Genomic DNA, 15,243 nt, shown 5'->3' with positions numbered 1-15,243 from the left:
TATTCCAGGAGGGATCACCAATACCAGAGGAGGAGAAATTGAGAAAAGAAAAAAAAAAAAAAACGAGGAGAAAACAGAGGAGTTCCCTGATTTTGGGGGGGGGAGTTGAGGGTTTCGGGAACCTGAAAACCCCATCAGACATAGATAAATGCTTTTAGCACTGTATATGATCACTTGTCAGGCACAAAAAGAGAAAGAAGGGCTTTGCCCATTCATAGCGCAAAACAGCCTCACCCCAAACATAAATGGGCATCTCTTGGGCCCAAGTTAGTTGAGCTTCTTTGGAGTCAATAAGAGGGTAGCCGGCAGGGGGTAAATATCAGAAATACAGCTCACACTTGATTTACTCAGAAGTCAATCCATTGGTTCAATGTGCCCAAAAGATGTGGCTAGAGTTGCAGGCACAGCTGAAAAAGCTGACTCTTTATTAATAATAATTAAAAAAAAAACCCTCACTGTTGATGCTTCATGTTGTTTGACTAGTTTGGGTTTAGTCTAAACCCCAAGTTTAATTTAAAAAATAGTTCTGCCCATTCATTAAGAAAATAAAATACAATAAAATAAGGGCAATTAAGGCTGTAATCTAACCCTTGCTTATTTAAAACTTGGTGCCATTAAAATTAAGAAAATTGTGTCTAGGTTCTGTGGGGAAGACAGGCATGTCTCGCTAGAACAACAGCTGTAAACAGCAGCGCTGGAATTTTGGGTGACTGGATGTCAGAAAGACCTGATTTTATTTCACCTAAGAGTGTATAGAAATAGTTGTAATTCATATGAATTCACTAGAAATAGTGTGGTTAATTGGAGCCATAACATGGGTTTTTTTTTTCTATTTAGCATGTTGCATTAATCTAGTCAACTGTTTTACGTAACAATGGTTAAACAAATCATGGTTTGGCTTGATAAGTGCACCCATCCGGATTCCATTCCCGAGATGATTTCCAAATAAATGGCTATGGGATCAGACCCTTACAACAATCAATACCCTTTACTCGGAAAGAAACCCCACCGTGATCTCATGGAGAGAGGGAGAGACAGACAGACAGACGGACAGATTGTGATGTTTGACGTAGGAATGGTTCCATAAATTTAACAGCTGTATGTTCCCAAATGATGAAGTTTTTTTTAAAAGTGAATATTAAGATGAATAGAGCATTAATAATAATTAAAAAAAAACCACCGTCTCCTTCTTTAAGGCAATTGCCTAAAGATTAATGGTGTTGCATTAAAACAGGCTTCCCAACCTGCTTTCCTTCCCGACGTGTTGGACGACATCTCCCATAATCCCCAGTCACCCTGGTGAGACGAGCTGACTGAGAATTCTGCGAGCTGTCCGAGCCATCTGGAGGCAACCAGGTCGGGAAGGGTGTGGAGGTGGGGGGGGGGGGTTGCAGTAGAAGGGAGCAACGCCGGAGCCAAACCCCCCATTGTTCGCTCCCCTTCTCTTGCCCTGCCTGCGCACGGGACGGCGGCGTCTGCGTATTACTTTGCGCACCGACACGTGTAAGTGCGCCAAATCCATCGGAGGGGACCAACTTTCGTCAGGAAGAGGGGAAAACTCGCTGCCTTTCCCCCCCCCCTTCTTCTTCTTCTTCCTCGCCGAGGAAGATTGCATTCCGCCCCTGAGGAAGATTTGGGGGACCGGCTTTCCGCGCGCTGCCACCTTTTATCCCACGGAGGCGAGAGCGCCGGTTCTCAATTGCCCGTCGCGAGCATCCCCCGCAGCCGTACGGGAGGAGACGGGCGCTGTCTCTTTAAGGCTGAAGCGCGTCGCGGGAGAACAGAGTCTTCCAATCCCTCCCCGCCGCTGTCAATCAGCCGGCGGCGGCTTTGATGTTGAAAGTCTTTTGGCTAGGCGGCTCTCCAGTGTTCTTCCAGAGTCGCGCACTTTTAACAGCGCTAGCTCGGCTGCTGCTCGGGGTGGTTGTTATTTTTTTTTTTTTTTAATTTTTCTCCTTCCCAGCAAAAGCCGCCGGTGCTGCTGCTGCTGCTGCTGCTGCTCCAGCTTTCTCATCCAAGCTAGGCTATTTAGCTGGCTAGCCGGCCGGCCGGCTCCTACTTAATCAAACTTTCCCGGGGCTGGCCGGGGAGGGAGGGGGACCCAAGACCGCGGAGGGGTGGGGGGTGGGTGGAAGCGGTTTGGATCGCTGCCTCGACCCCTCCGGTTGCTTTTCCTGCCTTGGATCGTCAAGCACAGTTCCCCCCTCCCCTCCCTCTCCTTCCCCCTTAGGCTAGAGCCCCGGCGAGAGTCGGAGTGCCGGGACAGCGCTCAAAGGAGGTCGCCAAACGTTTTGCCTCCTCTTTCAAGAAAGGAAAAGAAAGAAGGGAAGCGGAGTGCGCCGCTCTCCTTGCCCGGCGCCTCTCCGACGCCCAAAATTCGCTCTTTCCCTGGCTTGGCTCGGGAAGAAAATGCCCCAACTCAGCGGCGGGGGTGATGACCTGGGAGCCAACGACGAGATGATCGCCTTTAAGGACGAAGGGGAGCAGGAGGAGAAGATCCAGGCCAACGTCTTCACCGAGGGGGACCTGGCTGACCTCAAATCATCCCTGGTGAATGAGTCGGAAAGCGGCGGCGGAGGCAGCAACCGTCAGGCGTCCAACCCAGCAGCAACCGTGGCCGCCGCCGCCGCAGGAGCCCATCCCGAGGTGAGATCACTTAGATCTCTAGATCACTTTCTCTTCTAATGCCAAACTTAATAATAATAATAATAATAATAATAATAATAATAATAATAATAATAATAATAATAATAATAATAATAATAATAATAATACCACCTTAACAGTTCCTAGGTCCTTGGTTAGGACTCGAGCTGCTGAGCTATTAACCAGCCTCAAAGGCTGTGAATCTCTCTAAAGATTAACCAATAATAATGATGATGATGATGATGATGATGATGATGATGATGATGATCGACCTTCATCCCTTTCTCTCTCCTCGCCTTTTGCAGGCAATCCGGCGGCTGCAAGAACCCCAGAGGGTCTATCCAGAGAAACTCCCGGATCACATGGATGATGGTCAGTTTCGAAGGGGAGGACAAAGCCACCCGCTCTTCTTCTCCTCCTCCTCCTCCTCGCTCGTCTCCTCTCCCCGCCGCCCACCTTTTCCTCTCCCTTCCGTGCCTCAAGGGAGGGAGCTCGACCGCCGAGGGGAGGGGAGAGAAGGGGGAAGGTTTGGCAGCCCTCGTGGTCCGCGGGGGAAACGTCAATGCCTCGCTGCTAAATCAAAGCGGGCAAACGCCTCGCGCTACCGCGCCGGAGAGGCACTCCGCACCGCTCATGAAAGCCCTGACCTGCGGGGCTCCCGGGTGCACTTAACTTAACATAAAGGTGCTTCTCCGTAGGCTTTCATCCTACCCTCCACACACACACACCTTTTGCATGCACACACGCACACCAACACAACCTATTCCCCCCCCCATTGCATCGCGGGAGGTAAAGTTGGTCTGGGTACTCTTGGCACAGTGAGCTCCTTGGGGGTGGGGGGGAAAAAACTAGTGGAAGTTTAGGGAAGAGGTATGGAGCAGGTACAACTACCTGGGACGGAATGCATCCCATTCTTTATTAAGCAAGAGTTTAACCAAGGTGGAGAAATGAGCACATCTGCACGCTGCTTTCATTCTGGGAAGTGGTCCTTTCATTCCTGGCTTACTTTTTACCATCAGATAAGTTGCAAACTCTAAGGCTCTAAGGCTCGTGTGTAGCAGTAATGGGGAGCTGAATGTCAGGTGAACCTCACAGATGCTAGCAAGCACAAATAATGCAACAAAATGTATGTGGATTGGAGGGGAGATCGGTTCTGAGACGAAATCCTAACCAGGCATTTGAATTTTAACAGGTTTAAAACACCAGGACCCAGGGATGTATAAAGGATCTCCTTATTCTGGATACCCTTTCCTCATGCTGTCTGATCCTTACCTGCCAAATGGATCTATGTCACCTTTGGTGAGTACACTTCCCCTGCCATTCCTAAATTCTTACATTGTGTCTTCGTGATTGTTTTTCAAGACTGAAATTAACATCTTTCTTTAACATCTTCAAAACTTTTAACATGATAGGTTCCATTAAAAGGAATTGTGGCCTTTTAGGCAATACCTCCTTTGCCTTGCAATGCTGCAATACATGTTTGCTTAAGCTGGGGGGGGGTCTCCTATCACCCCAGAGCACACATGTAAAGCAAATTAGCAAAATTATAGTATTAGTATTATTATTGTTTCTACTCTGCTACTGTACTAAAGTTATTAAAAAAAACAATTGATCAGAAATGGCTCAGTTAAGGGATCCATTCCTTGACTAATTTTTTTTTAAAAAACTCTCCTGTGGCAAAGTGAGGGTTTCGCCCCCAAAGTAGAATTCGCCCCAATGTACCTTAAGCGTTATAAATGTGTACCTAGTAGATACCACGCTCTACATACTTCCAGATAAATTTGAGGGTTAGAGATTTCATCAGTACATCTATCTCCCTCCCTCCCTCCCTCTTGCCAGAGATTCAACTTGGTTGCAAGCAGTCAGCTCTGAAAATCCTGTATTTGTGTGTGTAGAGATTGAAGTTTCTATTAATCAGGTTCATCCCACAGTAAATCCCCCTGAATTTGAAGCAGAGGAGTTTGAACTGAATTCTGAATCTCCACTTTTATTCTACCTTTAAACAGTAAGTTAGTGTAGAGATTATTTTAAGGCAAACTTTGTGTTCATGAACTGGTCTAGTGACCATGGGTTAGAAATGAGCTATTTCTAATGTGCCTATTTTGTAAAATTGCGGCACATAGGGTACATTTTACTACCCTGCCTACATTGGAAGGGGGGGGGGGAATGTTTTAATGAAAACTTATTTTGTTGCATTAGGGAAGTAGGGACTATTATAGTTGGATATCAAGAAATATATCAATAAAAATTATTTAATATACAGTGTATTTGTTATTGGTGTTTGGTATTAATAAAATGGGTATCCTACATTTTCTTTCCTTTAAAATATTTTCTTCAACCTCTATAGAGACCTGTCAACGTAAACATTTCTCCACTGTATAAGAATTGCAAAAATATATGCAAAGAAGCTTTTTAAAAAATATTTTACTATTTTGGAGTAAATAAATAAACTATTTTTAGTATTCAGTGCAGTAGGGCAATGTTTTGTGCTTATTGACAAATACAAATACATAATACAAACTGTGATCTTGGCCTCACTAGTTACAGATAAGTTCTGTGGCTTTCAGATGGATTTAACTGTTGATGGGATGTGTTTGAGATTTGTAGGGTTAGATTCTATATTGTAAAAAGCTGCCTGTAGTTTCTTTCTTACTAATAAAAAAAAAAGGATAAATTGATCAGCGTAATAAAATGTTGCAGGGTCCAATCTGAGTCCTCGGTTCCTTGAGGATGGGCTCCAGCACAAGTCCAAAAGCTCTGGTCCCAGTGACCGATTCAGATTGGACCTTGCAAAATTATCTTGGGACAATTATGTTTGTCTACATTCATAAAGTGTTGCCACTTCCTGCTTTCTTATTTGCCATTTTCCTGCAATTGTTTTATGCAATTATTGGAAGACTTTCTTTTGTGCTGATACTCATCTCAGTGAAGCCTACTTTCCAATGTTTGGGAGGTTAATTGGGAGATTTAAATGTTGCTGTGAGTGTGGCTTTGTTTTTACTACAGCTTAACCCCAAGTATATGAGGATTCAGTTGCTGTCTTACTCTAGAATTCTAAATTGGTTTCCGCAGCAATCAATTTAGTTCATTTCAGTGGGGCTTAGTCCCAGATTTGCTCCTTCGGGCTGCAATCTAGTACACAGTTAACTGGAAGTAAACCCATTAATCAAAAAGGGATTGTTTCCACTGCAGTATACATAGGATGGTGCAATTAAGGACAATTTCTCTGTCCTTTCAATATAACTTCAGATCTTGGGGAGTTTTGCGCCTTAAACATTTTGATTCCGTCTGAAGGGTCTGTCCGAAGTCCAAAAAAGGCCAGTGTCAAAAGAAATGCAGTCAAAGAAATGTAACACTTTGTGCTCTCACTAGAAAAACCATTGCTTTTGCTTAGGTTGAATGTTTGTTTGGGTTTTGTCAAGTATAACTTTAGCATTGTCTCCTCCCTCCTTAAAGAGAACAGATTTCTTGGGCAGCTAGCTAGTGTCAAAGGGAGATGTTTCAATTTTATCTTTGATTAGATAAAATAAGACTTTGGGGGAAGGGAAGCAAGACTTCAGATCTGGACAAGGAAAGAGTCTGAAGGTAGCAGATTCCAAGGGGAATTCTACAGAACAAGAAAATGAATTCAACCCTGGGCTGAGCTTGCTAGACCTTACCAAAATTCCGTCATTTGGCTTCCTGTGTCTTGCTTACACACAGAAGGCAAAACGTTTCTCTTCAGATACCTTAGTAATTGACATTTTGGAGTATTATGCCAATGATAGTGAAAGTTCTACTTTGCTATTTCAGTTAAGAAGTTTGTCAACAATTTATTATCTCCATTTAAAGCCATCTTTGGCAGCAGCTGTCAGTTCAGATTGTGGCGGCAGATTCTCAAATTAATACATTTGATGAAAACAGTATCTAGACTGTAGCAGAAGTGATTTGGATTGAAAGTGTTAAATTTCCTAATCTACAGGACCCAAATTACTGCTGCCTCCCTTCCCCACTCCTTATATGTTACAGATTTTTGATAGTTTTGGTTGTCCCTGATCATTAGATCATATACAAGGGCCTGGTGGCTCAGCAGACTGATAGCATTGTGATTAACACCAGCTGCTGTAATTACTGTAAGTTCAAATCTCACCAGGCTCAAGGTTGACTCAGCCTTCCATCCTTTCTAAGGTAGGTAAATTGAGGATCCAGTTTGTGGGGGCAATAAGCTGATTTTGTATAAATATACAAAAGTATGAAGGCTATTGCTTAACGCATTGTAAGCTGCCCTGAGTCTATATATATATATATAGACTATATATAATATTCTAGTTTTATTATTCCAGAAATTCTGAAATTTCCTGAAAAGTAGTAGCCTCGTTTTAAAAAAAATATTTTTCTCAAAATTTCTTAAGTAGAAGAAAATGATTTTAACAATAGTGCATTTAAAAAAAAACAGAGGAAAAGGAGACATTTAGTTTTAGAGTGTTTCACTGGCCTTTGAATTTTCCCTCAGTCATCTGCAAATAAATGAAAGCAATGGATGCAACCGCTATAAAGAATTGCAGACAGGTGCTATGGTCATATTCCCTGCCTATTGTAAATCACCTTTTCTAATTTTTCTGTAAATTATCCTTCCTATATATACTAAAATTATCTTTCCTGTTGAAGAATTAACTGTAGGAGCATCATTCTCATTTATATCTGATGTAAAATGATTTTAAAGCACAGTCTGGAAGAGATTTACCCAGCAGATATATCAAAAGAGATACTATCCTTAACACCAATGAATGGAACAAATCTCCGTTTTATGGAGTATATCAGCAGTTTCTGTTGGATCAACTTTGTGGGCTGTCTGTTATGTAGAAAGATCTCTGGCATTTCCTTCTTTAGCACTTCCGCATGTTAATATGCGAAATTGTTCTTTAAAAAGTAGCTGGCTTCACAAAAGTGTCTTTATCAACAGTAGTCAAAGCAGTCTTTGACGTATGACCACAGTGGAGCCCAAAATTTCTATTGCTAAGGGAGACTGTTGATAAGTGAATTTTGCCCCAATTTATGACCTTTATTGCCACCGTTGTTAAGTGACACACTTCAGTTGTTACTTTAGCAACATAGTTGTTAAGTGAATCTGGCTTCCTCATTGACTTTGCTCGTCAGAAGGTCGCAAAAGGGGATCACATGACCCCAGGACGTTGCAACCATCATAAATGTGAGCTAAGCATTGGAATCTTGATCACATGACCGTGGGGAGGCTGCAACAGTTGTAAGTGTGAAAAACGGTCATAAGTCATGTTTTTCACAGCCGTTGTAAATTCAAACAGTAAATGAACTGTTGTAAATTGAGGAGACTTTTTGTAGTGCTGTCCAATACTGTATATATCTAAAAAAACCTGCTAAAAAATAAATGCCGTTGTTTGCAATAGATCTTGCCCCAGCTGTTCATGGGATCATAATCTTAAACTATTTTGGGGGATGCAGAAAATGAAATGGAGCAGCAATTTGAAATAACAGAGCTCTTCATATAGAGACAGAATATGTATTGATGTACTAAAATAAAACATATTTTTTTCAGTGATTGGCTTTCAGAAATTGATTGAAGCTCATATTATAACTTATAATCAGGAAAATACTAAGCAAAACTGTGTGTGGCACATGCAGATGTGCTTGTATGATTTCTCAGTTGGATCTTTCCAATATCTTCAATTTTTTAACAAATATCAAGGAGGGAAAGAATGTTTATTTTGACCTGCAAATTAGCAAAATAATTCTGTGTTTGGTTGAACCATGAGTATGGCTTCCAGTCTACCCATCTATTCAAAGGTTCCTTTTAATTCATTTGAATACATGCCGGAGGAGGTTATGTAATACATGTAATATATTCTACTGCTTGTAATATAGTATAAACAACTGTTTGCTAAGTTTTACCTTGGGGAACTTAGAGGAGTATTGGGGTAACGGAGAATGAAGGAAATATTCTGGCTAAATTTCAGACTAGAAAAGGCCCGTTTTGATTAGTGCAAATCTTTCTGGAAACGGTGCTTTGCAAAATGCAGGAACACCTACAAAGTATCTTTCTTAACATGGTTAAAGAAGCCCTATCCTCTCCTAGGTTTGTGTGGCTGCTTTGTAAGATGTTCCCAACTATCTGTGTGCATAGGATGACTACTTGGTTTTGTTGTTAAAAAAACGACAACAACAAGTGCCTGTGCATGATTCTCCTGTAGCTACAGACAATTGTATTTGCGTACTAGTTATTCAGCTGTTATTAACTGATACCTGAGGTCTCATCCTATGTAAATATCAACTGCAGTATATCTCTTTCAAGCCACATTCTTCAAGGTTTTGTAAGCAGTGCATGCCTGATAGTTGTTTTGTAAAATTCTATGGGATCATCCCAGGGGTGAAATCCAAAATTTTTCCCTACCGGTTCTGTGGGTGTGGATTGGTGGGCGTGGCAGGGGAAGGATATTGCAAAATCTCCATTCCCATCCCACTCCAGGGGGAGGATACTGCAAAATCTCCATTCCCTCCCCTCCTGGGGGAGGGATATTGCAAATTTCCATTCCCACCCCACTCTGGGGCCAGAGAGATGTATTTGTCGGTCCTCTGAACTACTCAAAATTTCCGCTACCGGTTCTCCAGAACCTGTTAGGACCTGCTGGATTTTACCCCTGGATCATCCCATTCTGAGAACTTTTAATTTAGCTAGTAGACTGATTCTTATATGACTGAACCACCACCACCAGCAGCAGCCAAGTAGATCCCTGAGAAGGTCTTGCAAGCTTATTTGTCTATCTCTTTAAAAGACAGCTCCATTCAAAGCAGAACGTTATCAACAAAATAAGCATAGCTATGCAGTTCTGCTTTATCAGCTGAACGTACAGTACAGGATTTAAACACTGCACGTGTTGTGGTTAAATTGTGAGATTAGAATTGGAGTGATCCAGATTCGAATTGTTATGTTTTTAGAAAGCTCATTGAGTGATTCTGACCTATACATGATCTCTTAGCCTCAGTTATAGCACATGTATGCTGAGGAAACAAAAGGGCCATTCAGTCATGTATATGACTTGAGTCCTTCAGAGAAAAGATACGATCTCAAGTTATCAATAATGTTTTTTATTATTTATTTTATTCACCTTGGATGCTGCCCAACTCTAGTCAACTCTGTTTACTATTACTCTGTAGTAAATAGTAAATTACTATTTACTCTGTTTACTATTTTTTCTGTTAAAAAAAATAAACAGCCATGTGCAATCCAGATTCACTAAACAATGAAGAAGGTAGAAAATCCATCTAGCACCCATATTTATTACCAGCTTTCATTAATTTTTTTTACCCTATTTCAAGAGTTGCTAGTTTTGTTCATGCATCTGATAGCAACACAATTCCCAGGGCTGTCTTGAGCCAAAGCTGTAATGAAATAAGCTTAGCCATTATTTGTAGAAGGGCTAAATCATTCGGTATCGGAATGTTGGAAAGATGTACCCGTTTCTGCCTCAAATAGACCGATAGTTGAATTGATATGAATTAATTGATCAATTGCATCAAACCATTGTGGAGATAAATATATTTTTCTTATTGTTGTTGTTTCTAAACCATGGTTTATTCCTTAATAGGTATGACGCCAGGTAGCTGTAGCTTATTCAGTAAACAAGCTTGAAATGAATCGTGTAAATAGCATTGTTTATGAACTGGGTCATTATAAGGGAACTTTCTTTGTTCCTAAATTTGTCCCAGGCATGCTTCGTTGGAGAAAGCATGCCCCAGTATTGGCTAGGGAATCAAAAACTCTGCTTGCTTGATTAGCAGTCCTATGACACAGATAATAATACGGAAGCAGGAAGAGGAAACAAAGGCAGAAGGCAAAACAGCACTAGGACCAATAATTCGGAGACAAGGACTTTCACTGCCAGCTAAGTGTTGATTCCTGCATACCATTACAGGATTCTCTTAAGGGACTGGCATGTCTTGCCCATCATGTCTTGCAATGCCCTGATCTTTACAGTGATCTGGAGATCTCAGGAATTTTAGAAGGCAGCTGAGCAGAGAGACTCTCTTTCAGAGAGATCTACCAATATTAGGTGGGATCTTTGTGCTTATAGCAACATTTGCTAGCTAGAAGAAAAGGTGAGATGTGCATCAATTGGTGTAACAGCATAGAAAGGTTTCTAGATTAATGTTGCCTTCTTATATATTGCAAGAATCTATGTGTGAGCAAACAGTGAATTATCGGGGACCATGTAAACACGTATAGGATGCTGGGGTTAATACTATATTCTTTTCTCTTGACATTTTTCATCAGCATATTTTTCCAATTATAGTTCATGTTTTAATAAATTACTTAAGAATATTTCAGCTACAGTAATGAAAGATCAAAGATATGCATGTGTTAGAATCTGACATCAATATCCCATGCATTTTTATCCAAAGGTAGACAGGATGGGTCTCACTTCCTGGTAAATTCATTTAGGATTCCAAAATATCTTATCCTACTATGTATTATCATAACACTAAAATTGCCGGTGCAGTGTGTGTGTGTGTGTGTGTGTGATGGAGAGAAAAAGAGGTTGATAGGGGAAAACTCATTTTTCTGATCTATATGGGGCAGGAGGATCAACTTTGGATTTCAGAGGAGAAAGATATTAATAGGGATGGGGCAACATTTCAAAGACGTTTAAAGCTGTTCTTGGCTAAAATGTTAAATATTAAGTGGTTTAAAATCATTAACTATTGAATAGTTTTAAAAACATTACCAACAGCATTTTTACAACTTATCTCTCTTTTTTTTCTCCATTAATTATCAGTTACACCATCAGGATTAAGCAGTTGCTATGTGTGTGTGTGCACACATGTATGTGTGTGGGTGAGAAAGAGAGGCAGAGAAAAGTACAGTGATTTTTTATTTATTTATTTATTTATTTGGCCTTTGGCCTGCATTCCTTGAGCTGAGGATCAATTAACTGTTTAGCAATTCAGTCAGTAATGAAATAGCATAGGAAATAGGCTCAGAGTAGTGTCATAATACATTTTAATATTTAAAAAGTTTTCATGTGGTTCAAAGCACTTCACATACTTGACAGTAATCTGTAGAACATCTTTATATAAAAAAGTCAGTTTTATTTATTCCCCCTTTATTATACATGGATGAACTGACGCTAACAGGAAATTCCTAGCCCAAAACCATGTAGTGATTTCATGGCAGAAGCACTTGACACGATTGTCTGTGGAGGATAAAAGCATTTATTTCCTTTCCACACAATTAATAGCACATTTAATATTAAGCAATGCCGAAAATGTCCATAGAAAGCTATTAGTTTATCAATTTCTAGTATAGTCCTTTAAAATGGGAAGATTGGTATATCCCAGCTAGCCTGTTCATGCAGCAGATAGTTTCATGTGCAGCAAGCAAATAGAAAGTTAATGAACTTAGAATGATAGAAAGGAAATTAGGCAGCATCTAGTCCAATTCCCTAGGCTTCACCTGAGCATCTCTCACACCGGTCGGTCTCACCATATCATGTGGCAGCTTGTTCCTCTGATTAACAGCTTCTGTAGTCGGGAGGGTCTTCTTGAACCTTCTTCCATTTAATGTTAACCCATTGATCTTGATCCTGCCCTCTGAAGTAATAGAAAACAAGGCCATTGCATTTTTATTGTAACAACCTTCCAGAAATATAGTATTCTCTGAAGGCTGAACATATCCAGATCCTTTATTAATTATTCCTCACAGGGCTTGGTTTTTAGACTGTTCACCATTTTGGTAGGCCTCCTCTGGTTTGTTGGTGTCCTTTTTGAACAATAGCGTGTGGAACTGGACACAGGATCCCAAATGGGGTCTGAGCAGGACAGAGTTGAAAAGGACAATTACTTGCACTCTATAATCCTATTAATACACTCCCAATAAGACACTTGCTTTTTTAACAGCTGTGTCATACTGATGGCTTGTTTCACTTGAAGTCAAAAAGAATATCTAGTCTTCTCACCTGCACTACTATCAAACCAACTCTGCCCTACCTTTTTCTTGTGCCTTACATTTTTTCCCTATCTTGGTATAGTACTTTATATTACTCTCTATTATATTCCACCCCATTCATTTCAGTCCACTACTCAAGGCTGTTTAGGTCTTTTTGAAGCATTTCTCTTTCACGTAAAGAATTAGCCACCTTCCCAGTTCTGGTTTTTCTCCAAACCTCTACACTAGAGCTACATGGTAGATTATGGTCCATTACCTTTGGCCAAGAGACCTTTATTCTATGGTGAATTGATGTGGGAATAATAATAATATATTATTGATATATTTTGCTTGCTATTGTTCCATTTTAAGCTGATTTACAAAAGTGGGATGTAGACAGTTCAGAGTTGTTCATGTCTAAAGAGATTTATAAGCAGTGGTGGGATTCAGCCAGTTTGCACCACTTCGGGAGAACCAGTTGTTAATTTTCTAAGCAGTTTGCCAAACTGGTTGTTGGAAGAAATCATTAGGGCAGAGAACCAGTTGTTAAATTACTTGAATCCCACCACTGCTTATAAGCCCAGTAAAATAAGTAGTAAATTTATCTCATCTTTAGTAAAAACTTTGAACAGACTGGAACAGAACCCACTCCACTCAATACTTCATTCCAAGCTGAAGTACAACAATTAATGATCATTTTTTTCAGAGTTTTCTATTCAAACTGTGAGTTCATCTAACAATAGTAGATGAATACTACTACTACTTAAGACTACTATCTTATGAAGAAAAAATATGAAGCATTCTGCTGAAAGCTTTGCTGAGATCCAGGTACATTACATGTATGGCATCACACCAATCAATTAAATTTGTACCTATATCAAAGGCGATAAGTTTCATCTGGGTAGTTTGCAGAACACCAATGCTAGCCTTGTTAACTGTAGTGCTCACAAATAAGCTCCTATAATACTTCGCCTGGGAACTTTGCCCTGTTCACCTTCTTGAAGATGGGCACAACTTTTGTTTTAACCCTTATGGGACATCAACTGTCTTCCAGAAGTTCTTAAAGGTTACCATGAATGGTTCTGTGATCATCTGCAATTGTTCCTTTAGTACCCTGAAATGTATAGTAATTCATTTGGAAGTGTAGATTCATTTAAATGCCAGAAAAAAGACAAAGGAAGTGTAGTACTGTCAATATTTTAAGACCACTTGATAGTCTTGGATACTGTTGACCACAGTAACACTTTGGAACATTCAGAGGAAGCAAAAGACTTCTCTGAATGATTGCTCCAAGCACTTTAAGTGCTATCTGATGGTCATATTGAGAGAAATCTGCTTCAAGCTTGTGGGGATGGAGGGCACAAAATTGCATCTTATCACCCATGTTTGGAGTCAATTGACATCAGCCTGCAGATGATACATAACTATAATTTTCATTCTCTGTACACTCAAGACTTGGATATTTTGAGAGAGACCCTAGTCTTCAGGCTGTAACATTTTTGACCCTTCTAGTCTTCAGACCACATTTTTTGTGATTTCAGGAACAGGATTCAGTTTTTGTGCACACTGTCATACTCAGCCTTGAAGGAACAGATTCACCAATCAGAAGATCTTCCCATCCTAATGGACAGGGATATAACCTCTATGGCAAGGGAGACCTTTTGCCAGCTTTGGCTAATAAACCTGGTATGCCTCTACCTGAAAGAGATATAGCTGGAATTGGTGACACATGCACATATAACCTCAGCAACCAGTAATTGCAATGCAGTCCATTTGGAACACATTAATACGATGTGTTAGATCGTATATGTTAGAACATAACTTACTTTTTTGAGTATAATTCAGAGTGCTTTCTGATACACAAAACCTTTTAAGGCTTAAGCCTGAAGCTCCAGCAGCAGCCACCCAGTGGTGGATTTCAAAAATTTTTACTATCTGTTCTGTGGGTGTGGCTTGGTGGGTGTGGCAGGGGAAGGATATTGCAAAATCTCCATTCCCACCCCACTCCAGGGGAAGGGTACTTTAAAATCTCCATTCCGTCCCCAATCCAGGGGAAAGTTACTGCAAAATCCCCATTTCCTCCCAATCAGCTAGGACTTGGTAGGCAGAGACTAGATAGAGGCAGGGCCAGTCAGAATTTTTAATACCGGTTCTCCAAACTACTTAAAAAAAGTTCTCTAGAACTGGTCAGAACCTGCTGAAACCCACCTCTGGAGCATCCATACAATCTCCCTCAGAATCTTAAGTCTTCAAAAACATCCACATTTTCCAGGTTCTGCTATGGATACATCTGAATTTTTACTTTCCTGTGTTGCAGCTTCTATTGTTCATCAAATTGCTGCTGAAGGGGAGGCAAGCTCCCTCCTTATTACAGTTTAAAACCTACTATTTTATCTAGGTTTGAGTGCTTAGGTATTCTTACGCTGTTGGTTTTTATATAAAAAGTTGCCCAGAGTCATTTGGGAGTGGGCCACATATTTGACTGTAAGGAAGATAGTTCTCATTTAATTTGGGAGATTGCTGATATTCTGGCAATTAGATGATATACATGGATAGAGATTTTGTTTGCAAATCTAACTCTCTTAGCATTTGGTATCCACCATACCCTATCTCCCTCCCTCCCTCCCTCCCTCCCTCCTTTCTTCCTTCCTTCCTTCCCTCCC

General features: G+C 40.6%; 1 protein-coding gene across 1 annotated transcript in view; it reads left to right on the top strand.

The window, feature by feature from the left end:
* Positions 1 to 2,409: 2,409 nt before the first annotated feature.
* TCF7 (transcription factor 7) overlaps positions 2,410 to 15,243 on the top strand; it is a 143,447-nt gene continuing 130,613 nt past the window's right edge. The window contains exons 1-3 of the mRNA XM_070937305.1: positions 2,410 to 2,646; positions 2,952 to 3,018; positions 3,839 to 3,945. Of these exons, the coding sequence (XP_070793406.1) occupies positions 2,410 to 2,646; positions 2,952 to 3,018; positions 3,839 to 3,945 (411 nt within the window). The remainder of the gene's footprint in view (positions 2,647 to 2,951; positions 3,019 to 3,838; positions 3,946 to 15,243) is intronic.

This window comes from Pituophis catenifer, unplaced genomic scaffold, assembly GCF_029215685.1.
Source record: "Pituophis catenifer annectens isolate HBS135680 unplaced genomic scaffold, rPitCat1.0.hap2 SCAF_2, whole genome shotgun sequence".
Taxonomy (NCBI): Eukaryota; Metazoa; Chordata; class Lepidosauria; order Squamata; family Colubridae; genus Pituophis; species Pituophis catenifer.
The sequence above is the reverse complement of the archived record's forward strand: the minus strand, read 5'-3'. Positions and strand labels throughout refer to the sequence as shown.